We start from the raw sequence: 15,704 nt of genomic DNA, 5'->3' as shown, positions 1-15,704 counted from the left end.
TAACAAATGTGTTCTTATGGTATAATAGTGCGAATATAACTTACTTCATGAACCAGTTTGTCATAATCTGGAATAGATGGGTATACATACATGGTCACATCTTCATGTGCCAGCAATTTTGCATGGGCAGCAGTACTTTTGCCATCTGTTTCATTTGGATGTTTAATAATATCAATTTTCACAGGAAGCTAAAATGTAAATAAAATAAGTAAATGTGTGGATTCTTTAACCACTTAATGCTATGTAATGTATACTGACGTGATGTCTGTTTGTGCTCCATGATAGCTAGATTTGTTATGCTGATTACATTCGGTACAGAGGCAGCAGCCATGCAATTAGGTGCTGGAACCTGGGCTCCTGCGGCAACTGTGAAGATCTGTGTTTTCACTGATACTAGCAGTTTAAAGGGACTCTGTCAGCATAGAATGACTATTGAAAACACGTGCAAGCGCTCCCTGCATCACAGCGGGCCATTTGTATACACCATCCCACCTGCTTTTTCTTCCTGTATCTCCATCTCCTTGTCTCTTCTTTGATTGACAGGTCTGGCTTTATAGAGGGTTGGAGATAAAGGGAAAACCAAGTAGGAAGAAAGGTGTAGTTAAAATGTGTGGACACGCCTTTGAGCACTGAGTGGCAGTACTTAGTTTGAACAGTTATTCTGTCGCTTTAACACATCATGTGCCATTGTAAACTGATTCAATTGACACAGCAGCGAAAATAGGTTACTGATGAAACGGCGTCCATGTAAATGCGCCAGCTAAACAATCGCCCATAAAACTCTTTTAGACACATTGATTCTGAGGCTATGTTTACTTCACATTTTACCCTCATGACACTGAGTCTGTTGGGGTTTACGTCTGAAAACAGGATTCAGGTGTATGTACTTACAGGCCATTGACTGTAGTGATGCAGATAGGAGTCACAGTGTGCTCTGACTGACATCATTCTCGGCCATATCCACCTATTTGAGGAGGGCACCAAGACGTGGTCAACTGCGTCTTGGAGATTGCATCAAACAGGCGGATGTGGTAGAAAACGATGTCTGGCGGAACACACAGTGACTCCATCTGCATCACCACAGTTAATGGCCCCGTCGGCGCCCATGCGCCAATCCCCGTTCTCCAGGTCTTCAGATGTAAGCCCTTACAGAGCCAATGATGTGAAGGTACAACGCTATGGGAACATAGCTTTATACACAACATGCTTGTTGTGGTGTATATTAACCCCTGCCCTTCATCCCCATCCTGTTTTCACCTTCATGACCAGGCCAATTTTTTTCAATTCTGACTAGTGTCACTTTAAGATGTGTTAACTCTGGAACCTTTCCAAGGATTCAAGCAATTCGGAGAACGTTTTCTCATGACATATTGTACTTCATGAAAGTGGCAAAATATCTTCGATATGACTCATGTTTGATGGTGAAAATATCATAACTTTGGTAAAAACAACTCTAGAACGCTTCAAATTATCTCTGTGATTGAGGTTGCTATTCGTGACATATTATACTTCATATTAGTTGTAAATTTAAGTAGATATGATTTGCGTTTAATAATGAAAATATTTAAAATTTGTCAAAAAATAAATTGGAAAATGTTGCAACTTTCAAACTTTAAATTTGTATGCCCTTAAATTTTTTTGTTAGGAAGTTTAAGGGATAAAATGTATCAGCAATTTCCCTTTTCCGACAAAATTTACAAAACCAAATTATTTGGGGGGACATCATCCCTTTTGAAATGACTTCATAGTCATGCCATGTACTATGTGACAGAAAATACCCAAAAGTGACAGCATTTTAAAAACTGCACCTTCAACCTGCTCAAAAGCACATTCAAGAAGTTTATTGACCATTTAGGGGCTTTACCAGAATTAAAGCAATGTCGAAGGAAAAAATATTGATTTAGCCCCTTTTTTTGATTTAGCCCCATTTTTTTTCATTTTTAAAAGTGTAACAGGAGAAAATCGACAGTACAATTTGTTGTTCAGTTTCTCCTGAGTACAGATACCCCATATTCGGTGAAAAACCACTGTATAGGCGCATGGTAGGGCTCGGAAGGGAAGGAGCACACTTCAACTTTTGGAGAGCAAAATTGTCTGGGATAGTGTATCCCATGTCACCTTTGGAGAGCCCTGATGTGTCTAAACAGTGAAAATTTCCCACAGATTACCCCATTTTGGAAACTATGCCCCTCAAGAAACTTTTGTACATGTCTGGTAAGCATCTTGAACCTGCAGGCGTTTCACAAAATTTTATAATGTTGAGCTGTGAAAATGGAAAAAAAAAAGTTTTTCCAGCAAAATTTTGCTTCAGCCCTAAATTTTCATTTTGACAAGGCTTACAGGAGAAAGTGGACCATACAATTTGTTGTGCAATTTCCTCTGAGTACACTTATACCCCATATGTGGAGGAAAACTACTGTTTTGGTGCACGGCAGGGTTCGGAAAGGAAGGAGTACCAATTGAATTCTGAAGTGCAATTTTGGCTGGAATAGATAGCGGATGCTGTGTAACATTTGAAGAGCCTCCTGAAATGTCGAAACAACAGAAACCCCCAAAAGTGACCACATTTTGGAAACTACACCTCTTGAGGAATTCATTTAGAAGTGTAGTGAGCATTTTTAACCCTCAGGAGATTCACAGAATTGTTAACAGTGGGCTGAGTCAATGCAAAAAATTACTATTTTTTCCACTAAAATGTTGCTTTGGTTCCAAGTTTTTTCATTTCCGAAGGGATAATAGGAGAAAATGGACAGGACGATGCGTTATGCAATTCCTACTGAGTATGTCAGTACCACATATGCGGTCAAAAACTATTAGATTTTGCAAGAATTGTTTGAGGCTGCCATTATACATTGGCAGAGCCCCTGAGGTGCCAGAACGGAAGAAACCCCCATAAGTGACCCCATTTGTGACTGCACATCTCAATGAATTAATCTAAGGGTGCAGTAATCATACTGACACCACATGTCACATAATTTTATACCATTGGGCAGTGAAGAAAAAATAATTACATTTACCACTAAAATTTTGTTTTGCCTCCAGGTTTTACATTTTTACATAAGGAGAGGAATAAAAATGGCACCAAAAGTTGTCATACAATTTGTGCTGAAAGTGGCAATATCCTATATGTGGCTGTAAAGTACTGCTTAGCCACACGGCAAGACTCGGGATGAAAGGAGCTCTTTTTGGCTCATGGAGAACAAATTATGGTAGAATAGTTTGGGAACTCCAAATACAGAGCCCCATAAGTGCCAGAAGAGCAGAATTCCTCTCAAGTAATCCCATTTGGGAAATTACACCCTCCTGGGAATTTATCTACAGGTGTAGTAACTATTTTGACTCCATGGGTATTTTTCAGAAAAAAGCAGTATTGGATTTTGCTGAGTGAAAATTTCAAATCATGCCATTGTAGTGCCCATACATTATGCCCAGCTCGTGCTTCTGGAGACATGGATCCTGTAAATTAGGATGTCTCTCATCACTACAGAAGTGTCAAACATGTGGAAGTCTCAGAAGGGAGGGTGGCATTTGGATATGTAAGAATTCACTGGATTTCCTTTGGGGGGGCGAGGAGCCATAGCGCTATTCAAGAGCCTTTTGTACTATCAGTAATGTGGAAGCCCCCTATATTTCCATTGACAGACCTAAGTGGGGACTTGCTTTTTTGTGGATTGAGTTGATGTTTTTTTTTAGTAACATTTTATATCACATTTATCCTGCGCTTTGCACTGATCACTTACATTGGGGTTTCCATCTAAATCTGACGCAACTCAGATGAAACCCCCGAGACATCCATTCACTGTAATGAGGCAGCAGAGTTACTCTGGAATACATTTGGCCTCTGTTCAGCAGTGTCTTTCTTTTCAAAGATGCACAAAACTGTGGCCAACGGTACTTTTATGCACACCTAAAAATACGGACACTGCAGAATCATAGGACAGACTGCGTTCACAGTGCCTCCATCTGCCCCATAATCCTGTAGAATGTAAGCCCGCAAGGGCAGGGTCCTCTTCCCTCTGTACCAGTCTGTCATTGTTAGTTTGTTTACTGCAAGTGATTTTGTATTTTGATGTAACCCCTTCTCATGTAAGGCTATGTGCACACGTTTAGGATTTCTCGCAGAAAATTCCTGAGAAAAACCGGACATTTTCTGCAAGAAATCCGCAAGAAAACCGCATGTGTTTTTGACGCTGTTTTTCCCGGACACTTCCCAATGCATTTTGTAGTGGGAAATCCGAAAAAAAAAACCTGCAAAATTAATGAACATGCTGCGGTTTTTACCGCGATGCGTTTTTTTCGCGGTAAAAACCGCATCATGTGCACAAAACATGCGGAATTCATTCTAAATGATGGGATGCTTATTGTATGCGGTTTCTTTGCGGTTTTATGGCGTTTTTATCGGGAAAAACCGCGAAAAAAAAACACAAAAAAACGCAACGTATGCACATAGCCTAAAGCACCATGGAATTAATGGTGCTATATAAATAAATAATAATAAATAAATAAAATCTGCCTCATTTCAGGGAATCTTCGGCCAGGGTTCCCTTCTGAATCATGTATTTCAGAGATATACATGGAAATCCCGGTGTAAGGGCTCAGTGCAGCTCGCAGCATAAATGTGAGTAGAACCTTACTGCAACCTTTGGGGGTATTGTGAGGAAAAAGGGAGACACAATCAAAATAGGGTCTTATCCCACAAATAGAGTAAGCGGTTTGACAAAAAACTGCTCACCTGGTATTAGGTAAAGCATGTGTAGGTAAGGGCTGCCACAGATCCACTATTCGGTCACTGACTGCATGAAGCAGAACTCTGCAAAGGAATACGTGGATTACGTCCACGCTGCCCAAATGATGAGATTCCAGAAAGTTATTAAAGTTTGACAGTGGTTTGTTTTATGCGTTTCAAGATTTTTTGCAACCTCTTCTTCAGGAATAAGGAATGTTTTGCGGTATACTAACATATACTGGACAGAGACAGGCCAAAAATACACTTATAACCACTATGAACATGCTTAGCACGTAGTTTGGTTTCTTTTCCACTTACATCAAAGTGATGTAAACAAAACCTGACAGAGAAACCAACATATCTCTAGGGTAACAATGATTTTTATTTTTTACCAAATACAGGAATTAATGCAAAAGGGAGATGAGGTATGAGAAGAGCATACTTCTTACCTTCACAGTTGGGATATAACCTGTTGGCACGCTCTCCACTGGCACATAGCAGGTATAGCAGTAAAACATCCTGGAACTGTTACATTTTGGGCATTTTGCTCTCCCCTTCTTTTGGGCAGTTTCAAGTACCACTTGAGATGAGACTTTCAATCTCTCCAACAGGTCGTGGTTTCCGGACGTACCTTGTTTGTTACTCGACATTATATGATCTGGAATAAGAACAGATGTGTTTATTGTTGTGCCTTCAGACAAACATTTTCCTAGTGCACTGATTTTTAGAACTACACTTACTTGTTGTGTAGAGTAATTGTGGTGTCGCACTAGCTCTGGAAGTCTGCAAAAAGTACAAAACCTGTCAATGCAATATCAGGAAAAGAGTCCTATTACCCAAAGTGGTGCTCTGTGGATAGGCATGACTTCAAATATATTCCCCCCCTAAAAGTAATGCTTCCAAGTAAAGATTCCTCTGTAAAACAGTGTCCAAGGCATTCCATATGAACTAATTGAATTAAAACATACACAGGGACAGTAAAACCCAACTGAGCAGGATCCTGAGTGTGTGCATGACTACAACTGATCCACAGTGCTTGGCATTGGTCACGGAGCAGGGTGATGGTGCTTTTGTGTCCGGCCCCTGCCAGAGCTGGTAATAGATAATTAGTGGGAGTATCTGATCTCCACCCATATGATATTGATTACCTTTCCAAGGATAGGACATCAATAACTACATCAATCAAAATTAGATTGGTGCGAACGGATTCACAGGACCCAGTCCAGTGGCTATGTCGGTAAACTACGGCTTCTTACCTGACGGCATCCGAGGCTCTTCATTTGATTAGCTAGCCTAGTGACATCACATGTACGTGATGCCACAACAATGATGTTGCACTAGGATAGCTAATCGAAGGAGAGGATGCTGTCATATAGGAGGAGGTTCTCAGTGGTCCAGTCCCATGGCCTCAAATTTTGACAGTTATCCTAGTAAACTAGCATATTCATGAGCTCTGTATATCTCCACATCCACCATTGACTGGCAGCTTTCTGCCTATGCACAGTGTAGAGATATCTGCCAATCAGTGGTGTGGGTGGGGTTATACATGGCTCAACATTCAGGGAACTGGTAAATCTAAAGCAGAAACTGATTTAATCACAACTGCAGCAAACAGCTCAATAAGTAACACATTGGTGGAATTGGTGTCTCTGACCTTACATCATGCTGCTCTCAGACGGGGTAGTAAAAAAGGGGAAAGAGTCCCTATAAGGGCATGTGCATTCCATTTCTTTAAAGGGAACCTGTCACCCCCGTTTTTTGAGATTGAGCTATAAATACTGTTAAATAGGGCCTGCGCTGTGTGTTCCTATAGTGTATGTAGTGTACCCCGATTCCCCACCTATGCTGAGATATAACTTACCAAAGTCGCCGTTTTCGCCTGTCAATCAGGCTGGTCAGGTCGGGAGGGCGTGGTGACATCGCTGGTTCTTCCTCAGCTTTACGTTGGTGGCGTAGTGGCGTAGTGGTGAACAAGCAGCGCGCGATCTGCACTGTAATCCCTTGCATCGGTGGGGGCGGCCATCTTCCTGGGGCCGCGCGTGCGCAGATCGAGTGCTCTGCTGCACGGGGCTTCAGGAAAATGGCCGCGGGATGCCGCGCGTGCGCATTAGAGATCGCGGCGGCCATTTTCCCAAAGCCGAGATGCAAACTCGGCTTTGGGAAAATGGCCGCCGCGATCTCTAATGCGCACGCGCGGCATCCCGCGGCCATTTTCCTGAAGCCCCGTGCAGCAGAGCACTCGATCTGCGCACGCGCGGCCCCAGGAAGATGGCCGCCCCCACCGATGCAAGGGATTACAGCGCAGATCGCGCGCTGCTTGTTCACCACTACGCCACCAACGTAAAGCTGAGGAAGAACCAGCGATGTCACCACGCCCTCCCGACCTGACCAGCCTGATTGACAGGCGAAAACGGCGACTTTGGTAAGTTATATCTCAGCATAGGTGGGGAATCGGGGTACACTACATACACTATAGGAACACACAGCGCAGGCCCTATTTAACAGTATTTATAGCTCAATCTCAAAAAACGGGGTGACAGGTTCCCTTTAAAGCAGTACTTCAGCATTTTCATGTCAGCACTGGAGTAGAGGCACTACTCTAAGTTCCCTGACACTAGTATTAAACTTAAGTCACAGTCTTCAGCTGTTGCGACGCCTTTCCCGTCCCACACCGCCATCTTGTAACCACAACTTCGGGTCTTCTCAGAAGTCAGGGGTAATGGTAACAACTCTCAATGTAAGTCTATGAGAGCCTTGTACTGGTTCTCAGACTTAGGGCTCGCTCATATTGGCGTATAATACGGACGAGTGCAATGAGAGAAAACATTGCATTGCATTCTGACCAATGTTAGCAAATGAGTCTGTGCTGATCTACGAGGTTTTCCTCAGCTCTAATTGGACTGAGGAAAAAAAATGGCAGCATGCGACGACTGAATGCGATAATCAGATAGCACTTGACAATGCAAGTCAACGGGTGAGAGAAAAAAAAAAATAATCACAAGGCCCATGTGGCATTAATGGGTGTTTAGCCTAATTAAATCATTAAATAAAATTTTTAAAAAATTACGTGGGCACCCCCTATTTTTGATAAGCAGCTAAGAAAAGCAGACAGCTGTGACCTGGTCTTATGCTGGGTATGGCCTACTAACCGTGGAGTTCCCAGCCTATTATTGAATGGAAAAATAGGTGGGACCGCACGTCATTTTAAAAAAAAATATTTATTTAATTGGTTTAATCAGGCTGAACAACCTTTAGTGCCACATCAAAGGCACTAAATGGGGAAAGTTTATTGCATGTACGGTAGGGGCATATGAAATTTTATGTTTTCAGGATAGCTATAAAGTCTATTTACCTATTCTATCTATAACTGGACAGAAGATTGCTTTATTAGTTAAAAAACTAGCTTTCAATGGATTAGAGAATTACAGTATGTAAAAACTGATGTTAAAAATGCATTACATGCGCATGTCATACGGATGCTAGTTGAGAAAAGTCACATTATTCTTGCATGACACTCTGCATACTTTTCTGGACCAACATCACACCGATTTTTTTATACGCTACTGTGACTCCAGCCTTACACTGAGTTATGACTTCCAGATCACCCAGCAAACACGGATACGATCTGGAAAGTGACAACCTGCAGAAGACAACCGAAGCAGCACTGATAACAGATGAAAATGACAGCTAGTAAGCATGAGACTAGGGGCAGGGAACTTAGATTTGTTGCACCACTCCAGGGGTAAAATAGAAAAACCTCTGAAGTGGTGCTTTAAGGGTATGTGCACACGTTGCGGATTCCATTGTGGATTTTGTACAGAATTTGTGCGGATTTCGCCTGGGTTTTTACACCTGCGGATTCCTATAATGGGATAGGTGTAAAACGCTGCGGATTCCGCACAAAGAATTAACATGCTGCGGAAAATAAACCGCTGTGCTTCTGCATGGAATTTTCCGCAGAATGTGCACAGCGAATTTGGTTTGCCATAGGTTTACATGGTACTGTACACCGCATGGAAAACTGCTGCAGCTCCGCAGGGCCAAATCCGCAACATGTGCACATACGCTAAGGCTACATTCACATTTGCGTTGTTGTGTGCTGCATCGGCGACGCAACACACAACGCATGCAAAAACGCATGCAAAACGCTGCGTTTTGTGACGCATGCGTTCATTTTTATAGCGCAAAAAAAATGCAACAAGCAGCGTCCTCTGCGCCCTGACGCTTGCACCCAAAAAATGCATGCGTCACAAAACGCATGTCCATGCGCTCCCCATGTTAAATATAGGGGCGCAAGGCGCATGCGTCGCCGCGGTTGCGCCCGACGCACCACAAATGTGAACGTAGCCTAAGACGTTGTAGTTTTCCTAGGAACAGCCACTTTAAGAAGAAGTCGGCAGTCTTTTTCACGAAGCAGCTTCGCTGGTGGTTTTGCGGCTATTTACACTATAACTACTGAGCGGAAGCCACCCGATGAGTGAACATGCTACTTCTTTTAACTGCTTCACGGTTACCAAACCCTGCTGTCGCTAAAAGAAGTAGCAAAAGACTGAACATATGTGCAGAAATGCAGAAATTTTACAATGTTGTACAGTATGCTTATGTCCTGCGGTGCTTTTTCAGACAGATTCAGGTTGAATTCACCGGAAAAAATACATTTTATGACCATATCCCAAAACTGTTTTTATAGAAAAATTCACAATCACTTTTTTTTTTTTTTTTTGCATAAAGCTGTATAAATGTGAGTATACTGTAGTGAAGTGTGTTAAAATATTTACCAATCACTGTCCTCCCTTATTTCCAGTGCCACAGTGGTCTATTTCTAGGTCTTTTGACTTCTATTCCAACTCACATTGGGGTCTGTGTGTGAGCTGGAAGTTGCTTTTACAATGTAAGTCTATGAGATACCAGAACGAGGAGGCATTATAGATTTACATTCACACGGTCAGTATTTGGCCTCAGTATTTGTAAGCCAAAACCAGGAGTGGCACAATCAGAGGAAAAGTATAATAGAAACATATGCACCACTTCTGTATTTATCACCCACTCCTGGTTGTGGCTTACAGCTACTGAGGTACAAAATTCACCAAATACTGAACATGACGTGTGAACGTGAGCTAAGAAAGACACATAGATACCTGTGTGATCAAGTAAGTTGAAATATAAATCATGTGACCAGGGCCGGCATCAGCACCCAGCGCAAGTAGCGGGCCATGAGAAGGCAGGGGAGCCCACTCGCCTGTGATAGTGCCCACTTGCAATAATTACTTCTCCCCGTTCCACCACTGCAATGTCTTCCGCGTCCTCTGACTGTGACGGTTCAAGTCAGAGGGCACGATGACGTCAGGCCTGTGTGCTTTCTGCCTGAACAGTCAGAGTGCAGAGAGCCGGAAGAAGCCGATGCTGAGTCCATTATATATGGAGCATTATATGGGGGGCATTATATATGGAGCATCTTATGGGGACCATTATATATGGAGCATTATATTGGGCTGATTCTGTTTGGAGCAATATATGAGGACCAACATATACTGTATGGGGCATTATATGGGGCCTTTTCTGTATGGAGCATTATGAGGTCCATTCTGTATGGAGCAATATATGGGACTCATCATATACTGCTTGCAGCAATATATGGGGCTTAGTAGTGCGCCATACAGAATATGTTGTGTTGTGCCCATAATAATGTAGGGAGCAATATATGGGGCTAATTATACTGTATGCAGCACTATGGGGTGCCCATAATACTGTATGGAGCAATATTTGTGGCTCATTATACTGTATGGAGCATTATATGGGGTCCATTGTACTATATGGAGCACTATATTGGGCTCATTATTCTGCATGGAGCAATATATGGGGCTCATTATACTGTATGGAGCACTATATTGGGCTCATTATTCTGTATGGAGCAATATATGGGGCTCATTATACTGTATGGAGCAATATATGGGGCTCATTATTCTGTATGTATCAAAATCTGGGGCTCATTATTCTGTATGGAGCACTATGTGGTGTCTTAACATGGGGCTCATTATACTGTATGGAGCAATATATGTGACTTACACTTTATGGAGCTTTATATGGAGCTCATTATTCTGTATGGAGCACTATGAGGTGCCTATAATACTGTTTGGAGGACTATACTGTCCGGTTTCTGACCTAGTGTACAATTTATTGTACTATACCTATATTTCTCATCTGTGCATCATGAATCATGATATGTGTTAAAGGGGTCCACTGAGACTCTTTTGCCCGGGGCCCACCAAAACATCGAGCCAGCACTGCATGTGACCCAGAAGAGGATCAGAGCTGGAAACTGAGGAAAACTGTACAGGGTGCATTACTGAATTTGCTGCAGGGTGTCAGCTCTCATATAGAGCTGACACCAGCCTTTGATCATAGCGGCGCTCAGCGTGAGCCAGCACAATCATCACGCGGTTTATATATGGCGGTTTGCGGGAACACATTTCGTGAAGGGGTTAACCAGTGCTGGATCCTACCTGTCCTTTTAAAATTGCAAAGTTCTAGCCCAGAAGAGGCATGTTTGGTAAATGTTAGGTTTAGGACCCCACCATAGAGAAGTCGCCTTGCCGTGGTTGATGGTCACACATGAATTGGCCAATTTGAATTCTATGGTTTGCATGCGGGGCGGTCATCGTAGCTTGCACCGGTTCACACTTGCTTTAGTCTGTTAGTTGTTGGTCAGGTTTTCGCGCGATGTACGTTGGCACACCACGGCCACACACTATCAGGCACACCACGTAGCACTAGTGACCGTGGCCGGGTTGGATTTCGGGTAGGTTTGGGTTCACGGTGACTGAGGTGTCACAATACGACATTGTTGCAGTTTAGCAGCACCTTGTCGCCGTGTGGCTGTCGCTCATCCATATTTGTGTCTTCTGAGCTGAATTCCATACATTTTATTAAAGGGACTCTGTCACCTGAATTTGGCGGGACTGGTTTTGGGTCATATGGGCGGAGTTTTCGGGTGTTTGATTCACCCTTTCCTTACCCGCTGGCTGCATGCTGGCTGCAATATTGGATTGAAGTTCATTCTCTGTCCTCCGTAGTACACGCCTGCACAAGGCAAGATTACCTTGCGCAGGCATGTACTATGGAGGACAGAGAATGAATTTCAATCCAATATTGCAGCCAGCATGCAGCCAGCGGGTAAGGAAAGGGTGAATCAAACACCCGAAAACTCCGCCCATATGACCCAAAACCAGTCCCGCCAAATTCAGGTGACAGAGTCCCTTTAATGATCTGCACATTCTGGCAGCTGAGGCTACTGACACTGACCAGACCCCGCCATTACACTGCACAATGTCCATGCACGTTACCTGAGCTTCCAGTCACAGGCTCCTGTGCACGGCAGACATATCACCCAGCTTCTCAGAGCCTCGGCCCAGGACCAGTGACTGCCGGCAGCTTCTGCAGGTCGCACACAGGAAGAGGCCGCATGGGCTGCTGGGAGGAGTCTGAGGCGCTGCTGAGGTGACGGTGACGTCGGTGTACGGTCCGGAGACCACACGCTGCATCACCCCCGGGATTCTCTTACAGTGACGTAACACAGTCCCTGGGAACACAAAGCTACAGCTCAGTGTCTCCTGTGCCGGGGACACAATTAAATGTGACACCGTTCAATGCAGGAAACTGTTGCCTACGGCAACGATAAACACAGCGTTCAGTGCCGGCTCTGAGGAGAGCGCTGGGGAGAGCTCCGTGCATGTGAGTGCGAAGGGACCGACTCCGAGGCAGCCACCACCACAGTGCCCGTATTCTGCTGCCTGTGCCATCTCTAGTCAGTAATGTTTCCTCTCACGTGTCCAGCTGTATGTAGAAATGCTTTGTGTAACATTGCAGCTATTATGTGTCATCATCTATTTGCCAAATAATCTCTAAAACTTTCTATTGACTGACAACTAGTAAGCGCTGGAGTGGTGGCAGTAATATTATTATATAGTAGTATTATATACTCCGCAGTCGCTTCCGCTTATGTTCGCTTCAGCTCTTCCCGATGCCGCTTTGGTTAAGTGCCACCATCTTCTGACTGACTCAGTGAACGGCGACGTTCACACTATCAGTATTTGGTGAGATTTTACCTCAGAATTTGTAAACCAAAACCAGGAGTGGGTTATAAATACAGAAGTGGTGACGTGTTTCTATTATACTTTACTTCTGATTGTTCCACTCCTGGTTTTGGCTAATAAATACTGAGGTAAAATACTGACCAAATACTGATAGTGTGAATGTAAGTCTATAATGCCTCCTCGTTCTGATATCTCATAGACTTACATTGTAAGAGGCAAGCAACTTCCAGCTCACACACAGACCCCAATGTGAGTTGGAATAGAAGTCAAAAGACCTAGAAGTAGACCACTGCGGCACTGGAAATAAGGGAAGACAGTAACATAGTAACATAGTTAGTAAGGCCGAAAAAAGACATTTGTCCATCCAGTTCAGCCTATATTCCATCATAATAAATCCCCAGATCTACGTCCTTCTACAGAACCTAATAATTGTATGATACAATATTGTTCTGCTCCAGGAAGACATCCAGGCCTCTCTTGAACCCCTCGACTGAGTTCGCCATCACCACCTCCTCAGGCAAGCAATTCCAGATTCTCACTGCCCTAACAGTAAAGAATCCTCTTCTATGTTGGTGGAAAAACCTTCTCTCCTCCAGACGCAAAGAATGCCCCCTTGTGCCCGTCACCTTCCTTGGTATAAACAGATCCTCAGCGAGATATTTGTATTGTCCCCTTATATACTTATACATGGTTATTAGATCGCCCCTCAGTCGTCTTTTTTCTAGACTAAATAATCCTAATTTCGCTAATCTATCTGGGTATTGTAGTTCTCCCATCCCCTTTATTAATTTTGTTGCCCTCCTTTGTACTCTCTCTAGTTCCATTATATCCTTCCTGAGCACCGGTGCCCAAAACTGGACACAGTACTCCATGTGTGGTCTAACTAGGGATTTGTACAGAGGCAGTATAATGCTCTCATCATGTGTATCCAGACCTCTTTTAATGCACCCCATGATCCTGTTTGCCTTGGCAGCTGCTGCCTGGCACTGGCTGCTCCAGGTAAGTTTATCATTAACTAGGATCCCCAAGTCCTTCTCCCTGTCAGATTTACCCAGTGGTTTCCCATTCAGTGTGTAATGGTGATATTGATTCCTTCTTCCCATGTGTATAACCTTACATTTATCATTGTTAAACCTCATCTGCCACCTTTCAGCCCAAGTTTCCAACTTATCCAGATCCATCTGTAGCAGAATACTATCTTCTCTTGTATTAACTGCTTTACATAGTTTTGTATCATCTGCAAATATTGATATTTTACTGTGTAAACCTACCAGATCATTAATGAATATGTTGAAGAGAACAGGTCCCAATACTGACCCCTGCGGTACCCCACCGGTCACAGCGACCCAGTTAGAGACTATACCATTTATAACCACCCTCTGCTTTCTATCACTTAGCCAGTTACTAACCCATTTACACACATTTTCCCCCAGACCAAGCATTCTCATTTTGTGTACCAACCTCTTGTGCGGCACGGTATCAAACGCTTTGGAAAAATTGAGATATATAACGTCCAATGACTCACCGTGGTCTAGCCTATAGCTTACCTCTTCATAAAAACTGATTAGATTGGTTTGACAGGAGCGATTTCTCATAAACCCATGCTGATATGGAGTTAAACAGTTATTCTCATTCAGATAATCCAGAATAACATCCCTCAGAAACCCTTCAAATATTTTACCAACAATAGAGGTTAGATTTACTGGCCTATAATTTCCACTTTTAGAGCCCTTTTTGAATATTGGCACCACATTTGCTATGCGCCAGTCCTGCGGAACAGACCCTGTCGCTATAGAGTCCCTAAAAATAAGAAATAATGGTTTATCTATTACATTACTTAGTTCTCTTAGTACTCGTGGGTGTATGCCATCCGGACCCGGAGATTTATCTATTTTAATCTTATTTAGCCGGTTTCGCACCTCTTCTTGGGTTAGATTGGTGACCCTTAATATAGGGTTTTCATTGTTTCTTGGGATTTCACCTAGCATTTCATTTTCCACCGTGAATACCGTGGAGAAGAAGGTGTTTAATATGTTAGCTTTTTCCTCGTCATCTACAACCATTCTTTCCTCACTATTTTTTAAGGGGCCTACATTTTCAGTTTTTATTCTTTTACTATTGATATAGTTGAAGAACAGTTTGGGATTAGTTTTACTCTCCTTAGCAATGTGCTTCTCTGTTTCCTTTTTGGCAGCTTTAATTAGTTTTTTAGATAAAGTATTTTTCTCCCTATAGTTTTTTAGAGCTTCAATGGTGCCATCCTGCTTTAGTAGTGCAAATGCTTTCTTTTTACTGTTAATTGCCTGTCTTACTACTTTGTTTAGCCACATTGGGTTTTTCCTATTTCTAGTCCTTTTATTCCCACAAGGTATAAACCGCTTACACTGCCTATTTAGGATGTTCTTAAACATTTTCCATTTATTATCTGTATTCGTATTTCTGAGGACAGTGATTGGTAAGTATATTAACCCCTTAGTGACAGAGCCAATTTGGTACTTAATGACCAGGCCAATTTTTGCAATTCTGACCACTGTCACTTTATGAGGTTATAACTCTGGAACGCTTCAACGGATCCCGCTGATTCTGAGATTTTTTCGTGACATATTGTACTTCATGTTAGTGGTAACATTTCTTCGATATTACTTGCGATTATTTATGAAAAAAACGGAAATATGGCGAAAATTTTTAAAATTTTGCAATTTTCAAACTTTGTATTTTTATGCCCTTAAATCAGAGAGATGTGTCACAAAAAATAGTTGATAAATAACATTTCCCACATGTCTACTTTACATCAGCACAATGTTGGAAACAAAATTTTTTTTTGTTAGGGAGTTATAAGGGTTAAAAGTTGACCAGCGATTTCTCATTTTTACAACACCTTTTTT

At 42.7% G+C, this 15,704-nt stretch overlaps 1 protein-coding gene across 3 annotated transcripts in view; it reads right to left on the bottom strand.

Annotated features, from left to right (window-relative positions):
- The window catches only part of DTWD1 (DTW domain containing 1), a 44,530-nt gene extending 32,224 nt beyond the window's left edge, over positions 1-12,306 (bottom strand). The window contains exons 1-4 of one of the 3 annotated variants that reach the window (XM_069766043.1): positions 12,070-12,306; positions 5,467-5,527; positions 5,176-5,384; positions 45-188 (exon numbers count right to left, since the gene is read on the bottom strand). In XM_069766043.1, the coding sequence (XP_069622144.1) occupies positions 45-188; positions 5,176-5,376 (345 nt within the window). In that variant the 5' untranslated portion in view covers positions 5,377-5,384; positions 5,467-5,527; positions 12,070-12,306. The remainder of the gene's footprint in view (positions 1-44; positions 189-5,175; positions 5,385-5,466; positions 5,528-12,069) is intronic. The other 2 variants (XM_069766042.1, XM_069766044.1) reach the window with 2 other exon arrangements.
- Positions 12,307-15,704: the final 3,398 nt, after the last annotated feature.

The sequence above is a fragment of the Ranitomeya imitator genome, chromosome 4, assembly GCF_032444005.1.
Source record: "Ranitomeya imitator isolate aRanImi1 chromosome 4, aRanImi1.pri, whole genome shotgun sequence".
Classification (NCBI taxonomy): Eukaryota; Metazoa; Chordata; class Amphibia; order Anura; family Dendrobatidae; genus Ranitomeya; species Ranitomeya imitator.
The sequence above is the reverse complement of the archived record's forward strand: the minus strand, read 5'-3'. Positions and strand labels throughout refer to the sequence as shown.